Raw genomic sequence first — 15,713 nt, 5'->3', positions numbered from 1 at the left:
CTAAAATACTGTTTTTACCGTTTGGTCCTTTATATAATAATTTTGCAGACCCATATTCTAGGTGGTTCAGATAGGAACTAACATTTTAATATCTCTATTTTCTTTGAATGCCTCTGCATCAGATCTGTCATGAGGCCAATGATGTATGTAAAAAGGCCCAATCATATATTCAGAGAGTATGTATTATAACTTCTCACTAGACAGGTTAAAGTGTTACTTAAATTCACTTGTCTGGGATGGGGAAAAAAAAAATCACCAGTATTGTAAGAGTTAGCCCCATTGGATTCTTCAATCTCTATCTTAATCTGTTTATGTACTATCATGACAGTTATGTGTACAAATAACCTTGAAAGGTGTTGACTCTATCTCTCCAAATACCACTGGACTAACATAAAGAGGAGAATGGGTACCAAAGTATCTTACTTCAAAAAAACCACTATCTGTCCTATTACCTACACTGGCTGAATAAAATGCCAACTTTCTCAAATAGAAGGGAAATAGAAAAAGTAGCATGAGAAAATGAACAATAAGAAAGGAAGATTGAAAGCCATTGGGTGAATACCTGTAATTGGACTGGAGAATACTCCTAGGGCATGTGTATCATCCACCCATTTAATATCAAATCCTTTCTTTCTGCAACACACAAAAAAAATTTTATTTCCTAAAATAAAATTTACTTTTATGAAACATCTCACAAATAGAATCTCATAAAGCATTTCACAAGATAGAAACACTCAACGAGTGCACAGGTGGAATGGGGATAATGACACCAAAAACAGCTTGGAGGACAGAAGAAGCCATTGAATTTTAAAAGCAATAATACCATCATAAAGAACTACCCAGGAGTATTTTACGTTCTCAGCCATTTTATAGACATCAACTAATTAATCCTCACAAGTCCCTTGGGGATGTGAAGTATTTAATGCACTATTTACAAGAGACATTCTTATGGGCAGGGAATGAGAAGAAATGGAAAGAGGAAGCAGAGGAGGGTTAGAATATAAGAAGAGTAGGTAGGCAGGGAAGGTCACCTGGATTTAATGCAAATGTAAACTCTGTCCTTGAGGACAGAGACAGAAACAGAATGCGAGAATGGGGTAGGGGAGATTATACTGCAAGATGTCATTCAATTTTTTTTTTAAAAAGTCAAGTAATGGGGAAAAAAGGGGGCAACTATAATCAGAGAGGCTGATCTGTTCTTCACTTGTTGCAGAAGGGAGGTTAAAAAAATAAGAAAAATATAGGAAAGAATTGTGTGGCAAAGTCAGAAAAATTCAGGATGAAAGAAATCATGATAAGAGAAATATCAGACCAGATTAGAAACGATCAAAAGAATGAACATTTAAGTACTACAGAAACACTTTTATTTTGGAGAAGAGCTACCTAGTGAGCACAAGGAATGTCAGGATGATGACATAACAGTTACATTTTTCAGCTAAGAGCTTAAAAATGCTCATGGACTCAGGGTTCTGCCACCTTGAGACCTTGGGCAAGTTTAACCTCTCTTGAAGCTAGGTTGGCTCATCTGTAAAAATGAGCAAAGTATGTCCCCCACAGAGCTGTTGTGAAAATGGAAATGAGATCATCCATGACAAGGCAAAGAAGATGGTGTTGAGCACTTCATGGGCATCTAATAAATTAATGGTGTTCATTACTTTTATTATTAATAGCAATGTTCATCAATATTAATATTGATGAAGATGGTGATTAAAACATGAAGCTGACTCTGTAATTTGACTCGCAGGCATTATTACAGGCTTTTGCACCATGATCTTTTTTTTTTCATTTTTATAAATCACAGATGGGTTCCAGAGGGCCTTTTCTACTTCAAAATTTCATAACCCTTTAAAATTTTTCTCTTTGGAGAATGTTTTTAAGTTTGATAGAAAAATGGTCTTGCAGGTGAGATTATCAAGAAACAAAGCAAAGGGAAGTAAATAGTTTTATAAGAGTTAACTAATCTTCACGAAATTCTAGACATCAACAAAATGATCCTTGGTTTTATGAATCATCATTTATGACAGTCTAAGGTAGTTCTAATGGGATTGGATCCCTCTGACTGCTTTTAAAAAATCTATTATGAATTTTATGTTGAACAGGTTCTGATACTGGATCTAAACCTAATTCTAATAAATAAGACTGACCTACACACTCTACATTTAAAGTTTATGGCAGAGATTAACTGTCCTCCAGGATCCATTCACCCTTTCTTTCTGTTAGTTATAGAACTGATGCTCCCCGCCGAATTACGTTTAACTGATTAAACAAGTACATGGCTGCTGGTTTTGCCTGTTGTAGAACTTCATATGAAAACAGAACAGTGGCTCAAGCCTGTAATCCCAGCACTCTGGGAGGCTGAGACGGGCGGATCACAAGGTCAGGAGATCGAGACTATCCTGGCTAACACGGTGAAACCCCGTCTCTACTAAAAAATACAAAAAAACTAGCCGGGCGAGGTGGCGGGCGCCTGTGGTCCCAGCTACTCCGGAGGCTGAGGCAGGAGAATGGCGGGAACCCGGGAGGCGGAGCTTGCAGTGAGCTGAGATCCGGCCACTGCACTCCAGCCTGGGTGACAGAGCGAGACTCCGTCTCAAAAAAAAAAAAAAAAAAAAAAAAGAAAACAGAACACTTGTTCTTATAAATAAAGTTTTAGTTTACAGCCATGCTCATTTATGTGCTGTTTTTGCTTGCTTCTGTTTAACAATGGCAGAGCTGTCTAAAATATTTACTTATCCTTTAAGAGAAAGTTAAGGGCTATACCCTGACTTATAACAGAATCTTACATATTCAAGGTGAATTTTAAATTTAAATTTGTTATATCACACTACAGACCTGGTTCATTTTAAATATCAGGACTGAAACATTAAAGTATAATCCTTCTTGATACTGATTTTCTTCCAGACCCTGAAAATCTTCTTAATAACTTTCTTTCTAGATTATCATCTCTTTATTCCTGAAGCTTATTTTTTCTTGTAAGCTAAATATACAGAGGTATATACTTCTAACTCTTTTAACGTCTCCTATATAAGTATCAGCTATACACACACCAAGGGTTAGGGCAAGTGTTCTCAAACCCACTTATATCAGTGTGAGTTGATATTTTCACCATGGAATTAAATAAAATTAAACCAATGAAACAGGTGCAGAGCATAAAAAAGAAGAGTTATTGTGTTTGTAAAAACTTAGTTGAGGCCAGGCGTGGTAACTCACACTTCTAATCCCAGCACTTTGGGAGGCTGAAGTAGGCAGATGGCTTAAGCGGAGGAGTTTGAAACTAACCCAGCAACATGGTGAAATCCTGTCTCTACAAAAAAAATACAAAAATTCGTCGGGCATGGTGACACACACCTGTGGTCCCAGCTACTTGGGAAGCTAAGCTGGGAGGATTGCTTGAGCCCAGGAAGTTGAGGCTGCAGTGACCCCAAAAGGCGGCAAGAAAGAAAAAGATGGGACAAGTAAACACATAAAGATGGCAAGCAACTTGACAATACATCCAAATATATCAACAATTACAATAAATATCAATGGACTAAATGCACCATGAAGTCATCACTGATGACAGTCTTCTTAAATGCTAAAATGGGGGCTAGAAAGGCTATCTGACATTTTTAAGGAACTTAGAACAGTAGTTTAATATAGAAAGTTTCTACTGGACCTGGAAAAGACAATAAACCAGCCTGATGCTAAAATATGAAAAACAGGGGATATGAAAAACAAGAGATGATTTATCAGAAAACATTTTTTAAAGACTTCATCTCACACTCCCTAACATCCACAATCATTTGCATACTCACTGATAACTGCAGAAAACCCGTAGAAGGTCTTCAGTACGAAATTCTTGGGGAAAGTCATAAATTTCAATGACATGTGGGAATTCACAATCACTGAGGTCAATATCAGGAACTTCATGGTTGTAGTAATCAAATCTAGGTTCCTGGATGCTCTCTCTGCCCTTTGTATTCCCTGATAACTAGAAAGGAAGAAGTACATAAGTGCTGGTTACATTAAACCTGGCTATTGTAAAATATATTCCTATATATAAACAATCCTCCTCCCTTTCTCTACATGTTCTTATTCCTCAACCTTTGGCATAGTCTCTGTATTAATTCTACTGATAGATACAATAATGATCAGGTGCTTATCACCCAGTTTATACTATACATATGGAACAGTTGAAGAAATGTTAAAATTCCAGCAGACAGGCAATGCATGAAACTCAACTTGCATCTCTAACCAGCATACGAGAAAACACAGACTGAATACTGTGGTGAGTTATAAATGGTACATCTTGGAAACTGATGCTCAGATAATAGCTGAAGAGATTAATTAATAATATTTGTTTTAATTGAGCTTACTGACCAGGCTCATATCATAGTTTCTTTTCTGGAAGTGAACAAAAATGAAGAAAATTAAAAAATAAAAATAAAAAAAACTTTTTTACTTCACTTTTTGTTGAATGTATTAAAGGGTGAGGAGACAGCTTACAAAGACATTTGTTGAGACAAATTAAGTGGTACAAGTAGTTATACTTAATGTCCTTAGCACGAGACCTACCTTAAGGAATGTGCATATAGCAGGCTAGTGAAGGAATCAATAAAGGAGGTAACAAATTAAAATTCTACCACCCTATAAAAAAAGTTGAACTTCACACTGGAAGCAAAAGAAAGAAAACAGGAAAGTGAAAAGTGGCAGCAAAGCCATGACAGTCATTCTGTCATTCACCTGTTATAAAACCTAGACGCTGCTGATGACCCAAAGCCACCAGATCCTTAAGATAATTTTTTTTTCTCTCTCTCTCTGTTAATCAAAAGTTCAAGGAGGTCCCTTCAAGCTTTCTCTGGTTTTAATACTGTGTCTCTTTTCCCACCAACTGAGGAAAATAAGAACTTGCAATGCCAGGAATGTATATCTCCTTTCCTTGGAGAAGTTGAAAAATGGATTCAAGAGTTTTTTTGGGAGAAGGAGGAAGATGACTTGGATAATATCAATAAAAACTATTATTTATTCCTGTACTCCAGTTCCTTTTCTCTACTAAGCCTCAGTTTTACATGTAAAACATGGGAATAATAACAATGTCTACACTATAAGTGCATGGACTAAAGGAGATGATATGGCAAATGCTTAGCATACTGCTTGGCACATAAGTATTCAGTAAATTCAACCCACTTTAAACCAATTTTAACCAAGCGCTAAGTCTGTTACATGCCAAACCCCATATTAGTTCCACTCTGCTTAGGATGTAGAAAGCAGAAGAGAATGTTCTTCCCACCGTAACAAGAGAAAAGACCAGCTGATCTATAAAATCATAACTTTTCTTGAGTTTACCAGAGAGCTGAGTTTGTAAGATAACAAGGGAAACTGATTATCTTAAAATCCATATAATGACAAGTCTCTCCCAAAGAGAAACAGAATACATAAACTGTTTTGCCTTTGGCAGACCACTGGGAGAAGTGATCACCACATAAGTGGGCCAAGAAGATATCAGCTAAACTTTTAATAAATTCTTAAACATCTAGAGTAGATTAGTGTTAACAGTTTGGAATAACTCAGAGGCCAGGGACAAAAGGAGTCTGAGATAACTTGCAACTCAATCCCTATGCCAGTGCCACACTGTTTTGATTACTGTAGCTTTATAGTACTGTTTGAAATCAAGAAGCTTACTATAAAGCCTGAGTCCTCCAACTTTGTTCTTTTCAAAATCACTTTTGATTATTTAGGGCACTTTGCATTTCCACAGATTTTCAGGATCTGCTTGTCAATTTCTGCAAAAAATTTTCTGCCAACCCGGCAGCTGGGATTCCACTGAATATGTAAATCAACTTAGGAAATATGTGAACAATATTAAGTTCTCCAGAAGATAAACATGGGGCGTCTTCCCATTTCTTTAAGTCCTTAATTTCTTCCAACAATGTTTTACAGTTTTCAGAGTATAAGTTTTATATCTCTTTTGTTAAATGTATTCCTAAATGTTTTATTCTTTTTGAGGTTATTGTAAAATTGTTTTCTTCATTTTCTGCATTGACTTTGAGTTACTTTCCAAAACCCGAACAAAACAAGGAACTGCATGTTTGTACATTTATAAACTGGGGCTAAATAATACATTGTGAAAGATACAATGTAAATCACAAAATATCTTAGAAATATAAATCCTAAGAAATGTTATAGGCCAGGCGTAGTGGCACGGACCTGTAATCCCAGCACTTTGGGAGGCCCAGGCAGGCAAATTGCTTGAGTTCAAGACCAGCCTGGGCAACATGGCAACATGGAAAAACCCTGCCTCTACAAAAATTACAAAACATTAGCCGAATGTGGTGGCACACACCTGTAATCCCAGCTACTCGGAGTGGGAGTGCTGAGGCTGGAGGATAGCTTGAGTCCGGGAGGTCGAGGCTGCAGTGAGCCAAGACTGTACCACTACACTCCAGCCTGGGTTACAGAGCAAGACTTTGTATCAAAAAAAAAAAAAGGGGGGGGGGTATAAAAAGGAAAGAAACGACAGGATAGTCTGGTAAGAAAATTTGATTATGCTCCTTTGCTCTAACCTAGTCAGCAAAGCTAAACTTGTATACTTATATTTCATTTCTGAGGTACCTATTAAACATCTGGCTTCTGACACTGATTAAAAACTGTTAATAATAGCAAAAACCATAATTCTTATTCTACATTTCATGAAACAAATGAAGGCTACGAGTTACATACTTCTGATCAGTTCTTCCCCTATCACTCAGAATCCACTATCACTAGAGATTCCTAACTTTTCCCAGAGGAGGAAGAACTTCATTTCCCCCAGGGTACTGATATTGTTGGGATCAGCTCACATTTCCTCAGTAACACATTTTTTTGTGTGGAGGTAGGATATCATACTGTTAATGGAACTTTCTCTCCTAAGAATCTCAGCAAAACATGCAAGAGAACTTGACAGAAAGAAGGAGAGGATATGTGGCATAAAAGGGAGAAAGTGTCAAAGAGAGGATAATATGGGATGAAGATGGAAGTGAGGCAGAGAAAGACTGTGAAGAGGGATGGGGAGATAGGACCACTGACACAGAGGGATGAGACACGGCAGTATGGAAAGCTTTAAGAAAAAGCTTTAAGAAAAAGCTCTACAATCTGATGTACTGATTATGCACTTTTGCAGTAGGCCTGGACTATCCAATACAGTAGCTGCCTGTCACATGTGGCTATGTAATAAGTAAAATGTGGCTAGTTCAAATTGAGATATGCTATAAGTATAAAATACCCCTTAGATTTCAAGACTTAATACAAAAAGAAATATCTCATTAATAATTGTTAATACTGATTACATGTTGAAATATTTTGAACATACTAGTTTAAAATATATTATTAATTTTACCTGTTATTACTTTTCTAATATGGCTACTAGAAAATTCAAAATTATACATGTGGTTCACATTTGTGACTTGCATTGTATTTCTACTGTAGACAACAGAAACATTTACCTTAAGAATCACATGTATTTGGGCAATCCCTCCTAGAGTCAATGTCAAACCTTCATAATATTTTTTATTAGGGCTAAGAATGTCTGATACAGCAAAAACAGAGGGTAGAGGTTTAGAATTTCATTCATTCTGATCTATCTATTATAAACCAAGGGAAAATTTACAAATGATTCAGAGAAAACAATTTTGAGTTATGAATCACAAATATTTTTAGGATTTTAAATAGTGGTCTGTGTTGCTATTTATAAAGCATAAATGATATGTGAGTATTCCTTCATATGCACAACCAGCTTCCATAAAACCATTCAACTAAATCAAAATTAACTTCCTGAAATAGAGGGTTTGAAGACACTTAGGGCCTAGCAGTCTGGTCTTGAAAACAAGTCTATAAACTATTACCCAACTAGTAATGATGTTATTGCCCCGATGCCTATTTGCAGAGGGATAAAAGGATAGGGGAAAGAGCACAAGGTCAACAAGGCATGCATCACTGAGTTTTTATTTTTTGTATTCTGTTTATTTAATACTTAGTTCTTCAATATATAAAAGGAAAATACAAGAAGTTCTGAAGTCACATGCCAATTATTCCCCACAGACAAAATTTATTTATATATATTCATATATGCATGCTACATTATGCCCTCCCTAGCTGCTGCCACTGGCACCCACACACACCATGAGGGGAACCTGAAAGCAGACCTGCCCATCTGTCACTCGTGCACACCTTCCTGGGGCCTAAGGATGAGCCTACACAGCTTTCCACTGCTACAACAACGAATGGCACCCAAGCACGCTGTCTGAGGGCTAGGGATTAGCCTACCCCACTCGCCACAGCCTGCACTCAAGTGCACCATCAGGGAGCCTGGAGAATGACCCACCCCAACCCCCCACCTGCATAAGCATTCTGCGTGCTGCTTGGGAGCCAGAGGGATAGCCCACTGCTGCTCCTACCATCACCAAAACACATTGCCCAGGGGCTCAAGGACCCATCTGCTCACCCAGCACACTGCTGCCACTGCTGGCACCAAAGTAAACTGCCTGGAGGCCTAAGGATCAGCCTGTCCAGACTCACTACCTTTGGTGCACAGAACGCTGCCTGAAGCCCTAAGGATCAGCACACTCAGCCTGCTGTTGTCCAAGGACTGGCCTCTACCTGGTGTCCTCATCTCCAACAAAGTTCTACTACAGCTTCCACTAACCACCATAGCCTAAGCCATTGAGAAGCTCAGACACAAATGACACTGATTACAGCCCAAGAAATCATACAGAAACTATGCTTCTGTACCCACCCAGAATCAAAACCAAAGTGCTGGACGCAACCAAAAGAATAGATATATCTATAGGAAAAAGTATTTTCCCTATGAAAGCCAATCCATAAAATTTGAAGAAGTGACTATTATACTAGATGCACAGATACCAATGAAAGAACACAAGAAACATAAAAAAGCAAGGACACATAACACTTCCAAAAGAACACAGTAATTATTCACCAACATTCCAATGAAAAAGAAATCTATGAAATGCCTGACAAAGAATTCAAAAATATTAAAGGTCAGTGAGATTCAAGAAAACATAGATAAATAATACAAGGAAATCAGACAAACAATTCATGACCTCAATGAGAAATTCAACTAAGAGTTAGAGTTCATAAAGAACGAAATCAATCCTGAACTGAACAATTCAATGAATGAAACAAAAAACACAATTGAGGGCAACAGTAGACTAGATCAAGCAGAAGAAAGAATTTCTAAACTTAAAAGACAGACCTTCTGAAATAACCCTGTCAGAAAATAAATAGAATAAAGCAAGCCTATGTGAAATGAGGGACATCACAAAGTGACAAATATTTAAATTTTGGGAGTTCCAGAGAAGAGATGGCTAAAGGCACAAAAAACCTATTTAATGAAATAACAGCTGAAAATGTCCCAAGTCTTGCAAGAGATATAGACATCCAAATATAGGAAGCTCAAAGATTCCCAAATAGATTCAACCCAAAAATGTCTTCTCCAAGGCACACTGTAGTCAAACTGTCAAAAGTCAAAGACTAAGAATTCTAAAAAACAGCAAGAGAAAACCTTCAAGTTATATAGAAGGGATATATAGAAGGGAATTCCCATCAGACGGGAACAATAAAGTTGTTCCCAGACAAGCAAAAACAGGGAATTCATTATCTTGAGACTGGACCTACAAGAAATGCTTAAGGAAATCTTACACCTGGAAGTGAAAGGATGCTGTCTACCATCATAAAAACACATGAAAGTATAAAGCCCACTGGCAGAACAGACACAAATGAGAGAAAGAAGTCAAATGTTACCACCACAGAAAACCATCAAACTGCAAAGAAAAATAAGATAGGAAGAAAGAAACAAAAGATACATAAAACAAACAGAAAACAATAAAATGAAAGGAATAAGTCCTTACCTATCAATAACAACCATTATCAATAATAACCTATCAATAATAACCATATTTAACCATTTTAAATTCTCCACTTAAAAGATATAATTTAGCTGAACAGATTAATAAACATGACCCAACTATATGCTGCCTACACTTCACCTGTAGACACATATTGCCTAGAAGTGAAAGGATGGAAAAATATATTCCACACAAACAGAAACCAAATGCAAAGCAGGGATAGTTATATGAGATAAAACAGACTTTAAGTCAAAAACTTTAAAAAGGGCTGGGCATGGTGGCTCACACCTGTAATCCCAGCACTTTGGGAGGCCAAGGCAGGCAGATGACTTGAGGCCAGGAGTTCGAGACCAGCCTGGCCAACATGGCGAAACCCTGTCTCTATTAAAAATACAAAAATTAGCTGAGCATAATAGCGTGCGCCTATAATCCCAGCTACTCAGGGGGCTGAGTCAAGAGAATTGCTTGAACCCAGAAGGCAGAAGGTGGAGGTTGCAGTGGGCTAAGACCATGCCACTGCACTCCAGCCTGGGAGACAGAGCCAACTCTGTCTCCAAAAAAAAAAAGGAAAAAAGAAAGAAAAAAGAAACAAAGAAAGTCATTATATAATGATAAAGGGATCAACTCAGTAAGATGATATAACATTGTAAATATATATGCACCCAACACAAGAGCACCCAGATATATAAAGCAAATACTATTAGATCTAAAGGAAGCAATAGACTCCAATACAATAATAGTTGGGGGCTTCAACATCCTACTCTCAGCATTGGACAGATCATTAGACAGAAAAATCAACAGAGAAACACTGGATTTACACTGCACTGTAAACCAAATGGACCTAACAGACATTACTGGAACACTTTATCCAACAACTGCAGAATACATTCTCATCAGTACAACCTAATGAAGCACCTCAAAGAATTAGAAAATCAAGAACAAACCAAATCCAAAATTAGTCAAAGGAAAGACTTAATACAGGTAACAGTGGAACTAAATGAGAGACTAAGAAAACACAAAGGATCGATGAAACAAAAAGTTTTTTTAATGCAAAAAACAAAATCAATGAAACACCAGCTAGACTAACCATAGTGAAATCATTATATGATTTGCATATATTGAATCATCCTTGCATTCCTAGAATAAACCCCACTTCATCATGATATCTTTTTTTTTTTTTTTAATGTTGAATTTGGTTTGCTAGTATTTTGGTGAAGATTTTTGTAAAAAATGTGATACATTACGTCAACAGAATGAAGGTCAAAACCCATATAAACATCTCAATAGATACAGAAAAAGCACTTGATAAAGTTCAACATCCCTTCATGATAAAAAAAACCCTCAACAAATTAGAAATAGAAGAAACATACCTCAACATAATAAAGGCTATATATGACAAACTCACACCTAACATTATGATGAATGGGAGAAGCTTTCCACTTTTCCTCTAAGGACGGGAACAAAGCAACAATGTCCACATTCACCACTCTTACTCAATGTAGTACTTGAAGTCCTAGACAGAGCAACAGGTAAGAGAAATAAAGAACTGCCAAATTGGAAAAGAGAAAGTCAAACTGTATCTCTTTGAAGATGAAATGATCTTACAGAAAAATCTAATGACTCCACCAAAAAACTCTCATAACTGAAAAAAAAAAATTCAGTAAATTACCAGATACAAAGTCAGCCAATATAACTCAGCATCTCTATACACCAACACCACACTAGTTGAAAGAAAAATTAAGAAAGAAATCCCATTTATAATAAATACAAAAAATGAAATAAAATACCTAGGAGTAAATCTAACTAAGGAGGCAAAAGCTCTCTACGAGGAAAACTACAAAACACTGATTAAAGAAAACTAGAGAGAACACAAACAAATCGGAAGACATCTCATGCTTATGAATTGGAATAATTAATACTGTAAAAATGACCGTACTGCCTAAAGCAATCTAAAGATTCAGTGCAATCCCTATCAAAATACCAACGACAATTCTTCATAGAAATAGAAAAAACAATACTAAAATTTGAATGGAACCACAAAAGACAAAAATTAGTCAAAGCAATGCTGAGCAAAAAGAATAAACCTGGAGGTATCACACTACCTGATTTCAAAAAATACTGTAAAACTGTGGTAACCACAACAGCAAGGTATTGGTATAAAAACAGGCACACACCAATGGAACAGAATAGAGAACCCTATTCTGTTCACGCATTTACAGCCAACTGATTTTCGACAAAGGCACCAAGAACATTGAGGAAAGCACGTCCTCTTCAATAAACGATGCTGAAAAAACTGGATGTCTATATGCAGAAGAATGAAGTCAGATTCCTATCTCTTACCGCATATAAAAATCAACTCAAAATGAATTAATGACTTAAACATAAGACCTGAAACTATAAAACTCTGTTATGACAGCCCTAGCAAACTAATACCTTATTCCAGTAAATAAGGCTGGAAAGGAAGAATGGAGTTTCAATTTCCTCACCAACATTTTGATTTTAAATACAACTATAACTGACATGTCATATTTATTCCTATATTCCCCCATTGATCATATTATCTTGCAAACTAGGCAGTTAATATATATTTACAGAATGAATAAAATGCACATGCTTCAAGTTAATTATTCTGTCCAAATGCATGCTTAACAAGACTTATTCTAGGCTGGGTGTGGTGGGTCATACCTGTAATCCCAACACTTTGGGGGGCTGAGGTCAGACGATCACTTGAGGCCAAAAACCAAGACCAGCCTAGGCAACACAGCAAAAGCCCTCCTCTACAAAAAATAATTTTTTAAAAATTAGGCAGGCGTGGTGACATACACCTGTGGTCCCAGCTACTCGGGAGGCTGAGGCAGGAGAATTGCTTGAGCCCACAAGTTTGAGGCTAGAGTGAGCTCAGATCATGCCACTGCACTCTAGCCTGGGCAACAAAGTCAGACTGTCTCAACCCCCACCACCTAAAAAATAGATGAACAAAAAAAACCCAAGACTTATTTGATTTATACAACAACAAATATATGTATGTTGAGACAGGGTCTCATTGTGTGGCCCAGGCTGAAGTGCAGGGGTATGACTTGGCTCACTGCAGCGTCTGCCTCCTGGGCTCAAGAGATCCTTCCACCTCACCCTCCCCAGTAGCTGAGACCACAGGCACATGCCACTACGCCCGGTTAAGTTTTGTATTTTTTGTAGAGATGAGGTTTCGCCATGTTGCCTAGGCTGGTCTCAAACTCCTGCACTCAAGCGATCCACCTGCCTCGGCCTCACAAAGTGCTGGGATTACAGGTGTGAGCTACCATGCTCAGGTAACAACATATATTTTTTAAATGATTCTAAACGGCACTCTAAAATTAGGGGAAAGAATTGATACTTTTTTCTTTACCTTTACCAATCAACTTTAATTGCCCTGGTTAATAAATCATGAAGAAAATTCAGAATAAATTATAAAAAGAAAACAAAATTTCAAAATAAATCATCTGTACTTCTGATAGTGACAAACTCAGGACTTGATTCTGGAAGGAGTCTGTATTTTTCACAAGCTGTTCTCACAACCTGGAATGCTTTTTCTGCTCATGTTCCTTCTTCTCCCAAGATCCAGCTTCAATCTTTAACTCCTCTTGATGCTTCTTTCCCAATTTACTCCAAATTTGGTGATCTTTCCTTTCCTATATTGCTATTTCCTAACACTTAGCAGTTGGATATATATTACATTTCATCAATTCTAAGATATATCCTTTTTTTCACATTTTAATATCACTGACATTAGGACGCATCACAATCAACATATTGTTATTGCTCCCTGCACTTGCATATCAGAAGCAACAGTACCGAAACTGGCAGAAAGGGTGGTCAGTAATGTGAAGGAAAATTCCAGATATTAGAACAGCTCTACATAAGTGCAAAGGTGTCTTAAGAATCCAGCAACTAAGATTTTTGGTTCTTTTATGTATTAAGAAATGCTGCATCATCAAAGTTCTTAATGGCAAAATGAATGACACTGAATAGAAAAGCATCAATATCAGTGGCTGAATCAAGAAATTATTAGAAAGAGTTGGATTGTGAACGTGAAGTATTAGGAAAATCTTAACCAATTTATTTTACTACATTTTTTATGTATGAAGATGAAATATGACAAAAAAATTTATGTCCAATTAGGAGAGTTGTTTCAATATGTATAAAATTCAAATTCTAAGGGAAAAGCACTGTGTCAAAGTTTTTTCTATCTTAGTAATACATAAAATAATGGTATATTTCACAATCAAAGGCATTTCCAATTCATTGAAATAGAATACTTTTTTTTCTAGTCATTCCTGAGAATAAATAAGTCTCATTAGTTCCACAAGACTGTACACTGCTTACTGTTATCATTCTCTTTTACCCCCAACATCACTAGGATCAGCGCTGGGCACAGAATATTTGTTCAATATCTGTTGACTGGCTGAGACCTGTCAGGTAGAGACAAAGGCTTAATGTCATGGAAAGAACAAAGGGCTAGAAACCAGGAGGCACAGATTCTAATGCCAACTCGGGCATTAACTTACTGTAGCTACAACCCTTCTGGGTCTTAGTTACCTCGTCTGTAAAATAAGAAGGGGCCAGCCTAGTTTGTAGGCTAGACTGCTGAATCCATGTTTAAGGAGTTGACAGTCTTGTGGAACTAACGAGACTTATTTTCAGAAATCATTTTAAACAGTAACATTCCACTTTTTAAAAATGACTTGTGCAGTTCTATCTCTAAGACAGGATAAAGCTCTAGTTCTGAGTCCTTATATGTCAAGGACTATAATATAAATTCTGGCTCATCTTGGAAGATAGGAATAAGAACATTTTTGTGGGTACTTTTAATTAAACACAATTAAACATAATAAACCACTTTACAGTTACAGGTATAACAAATTTAAATGAGAGGCACTGGGGGTTACAGGAACAAGGACAACAAGATTTGGGTACAAGTTGGTGGTGTAAAATTACTACAGTTGCTTCAAAAATCTATTTACACATTAACCCATATAATCAATTCTCAATTATGTAGGTGAGGTTATTCAAGTCCTTCATTTCTGTTTTTCTCTTCCACTTAACTGCTTGTTAACTCACTTTCTATTGAAGAAAATCAATTTAAAATTTTATGATTTACTATAAACCCTAACAAATTAAAAAATGCCCTAACCATACTCCACATGCCATCTCTCATGGAATTCACTGACACAAGCACTGTCAAGGACAGAGCAAGGTATACTAGGAATCTCTGAATCTTCAGACAAGAATCCTTAAATAAAAGTTTCCTTGTACTGACAATATAGGCCAAGAACTGTTCACCTTTCTCCAGTTTTGAAAGAGGATCAGAAATTAAAATGCTGCTGGCTTCTATGCTGATTCTGAGGAAAAAATGTTATGCAACAAATATAACAGAGCTCAGAAGGGGGATTTTTAATTTTAGGAGTCACCTGGTTACAAAAACAAAACAAACTATGAGCGATGGAATCTACTTAATGTTCCCTCTTTCTGTTTGGACCAGAGATCTAGTCATCATTCACTAATGGATTGAACAATAAAAACAGAGTACATAATTCACTCAGATTCTTCACTGGATGTCCCAACTGACTGCATTAGAATATACAGCATCTGGAAAGTGAGTCTATAAATCCCCACTTAGGCAGTCAATAACATGTCAATTCAGACATTTTTATAAAAATATGAATTATAAATCTGTTAAAATGAGCTGCAACTATTAAAAGACACTGTGAAAAAAATTAGAACTAGACAGGTGAGGGGGTACATGGGAACTCTGTACTCTGTTCAATTTTTTAAATAAATCTAAAACTACTCGAAAAT

At 36.7% G+C, this 15,713-nt stretch overlaps 1 protein-coding gene across 4 annotated transcripts in view; it reads right to left on the bottom strand.

Moving 5' to 3' along the window:
• Nucleotides 1–15,713, bottom strand: part of R3HCC1L (R3H domain and coiled-coil containing 1 like) — a 105,407-nt gene that overhangs the window by 9,835 nt on the left and 79,859 nt on the right. For all 4 annotated transcript variants that reach the window (XM_025397955.1, XM_025397953.1, XM_025397954.1 and 1 more), the window contains 2 exons: nucleotides 3,795–3,970; nucleotides 563–633 (listed from right to left, as the gene is read on the bottom strand). In XM_025397955.1, the coding sequence (XP_025253740.1) occupies nucleotides 563–633; nucleotides 3,795–3,970 (247 nt within the window). The remainder of the gene's footprint in view (nucleotides 1–562; nucleotides 634–3,794; nucleotides 3,971–15,713) is intronic.

The sequence above is a fragment of the Theropithecus gelada genome, chromosome 9 (assembly GCF_003255815.1).
Source record: "Theropithecus gelada isolate Dixy chromosome 9, Tgel_1.0, whole genome shotgun sequence".
Classification (NCBI taxonomy): Eukaryota; Metazoa; Chordata; class Mammalia; order Primates; family Cercopithecidae; genus Theropithecus; species Theropithecus gelada.
The sequence above is the reverse complement of the archived record's forward strand: the minus strand, read 5'-3'. Positions and strand labels throughout refer to the sequence as shown.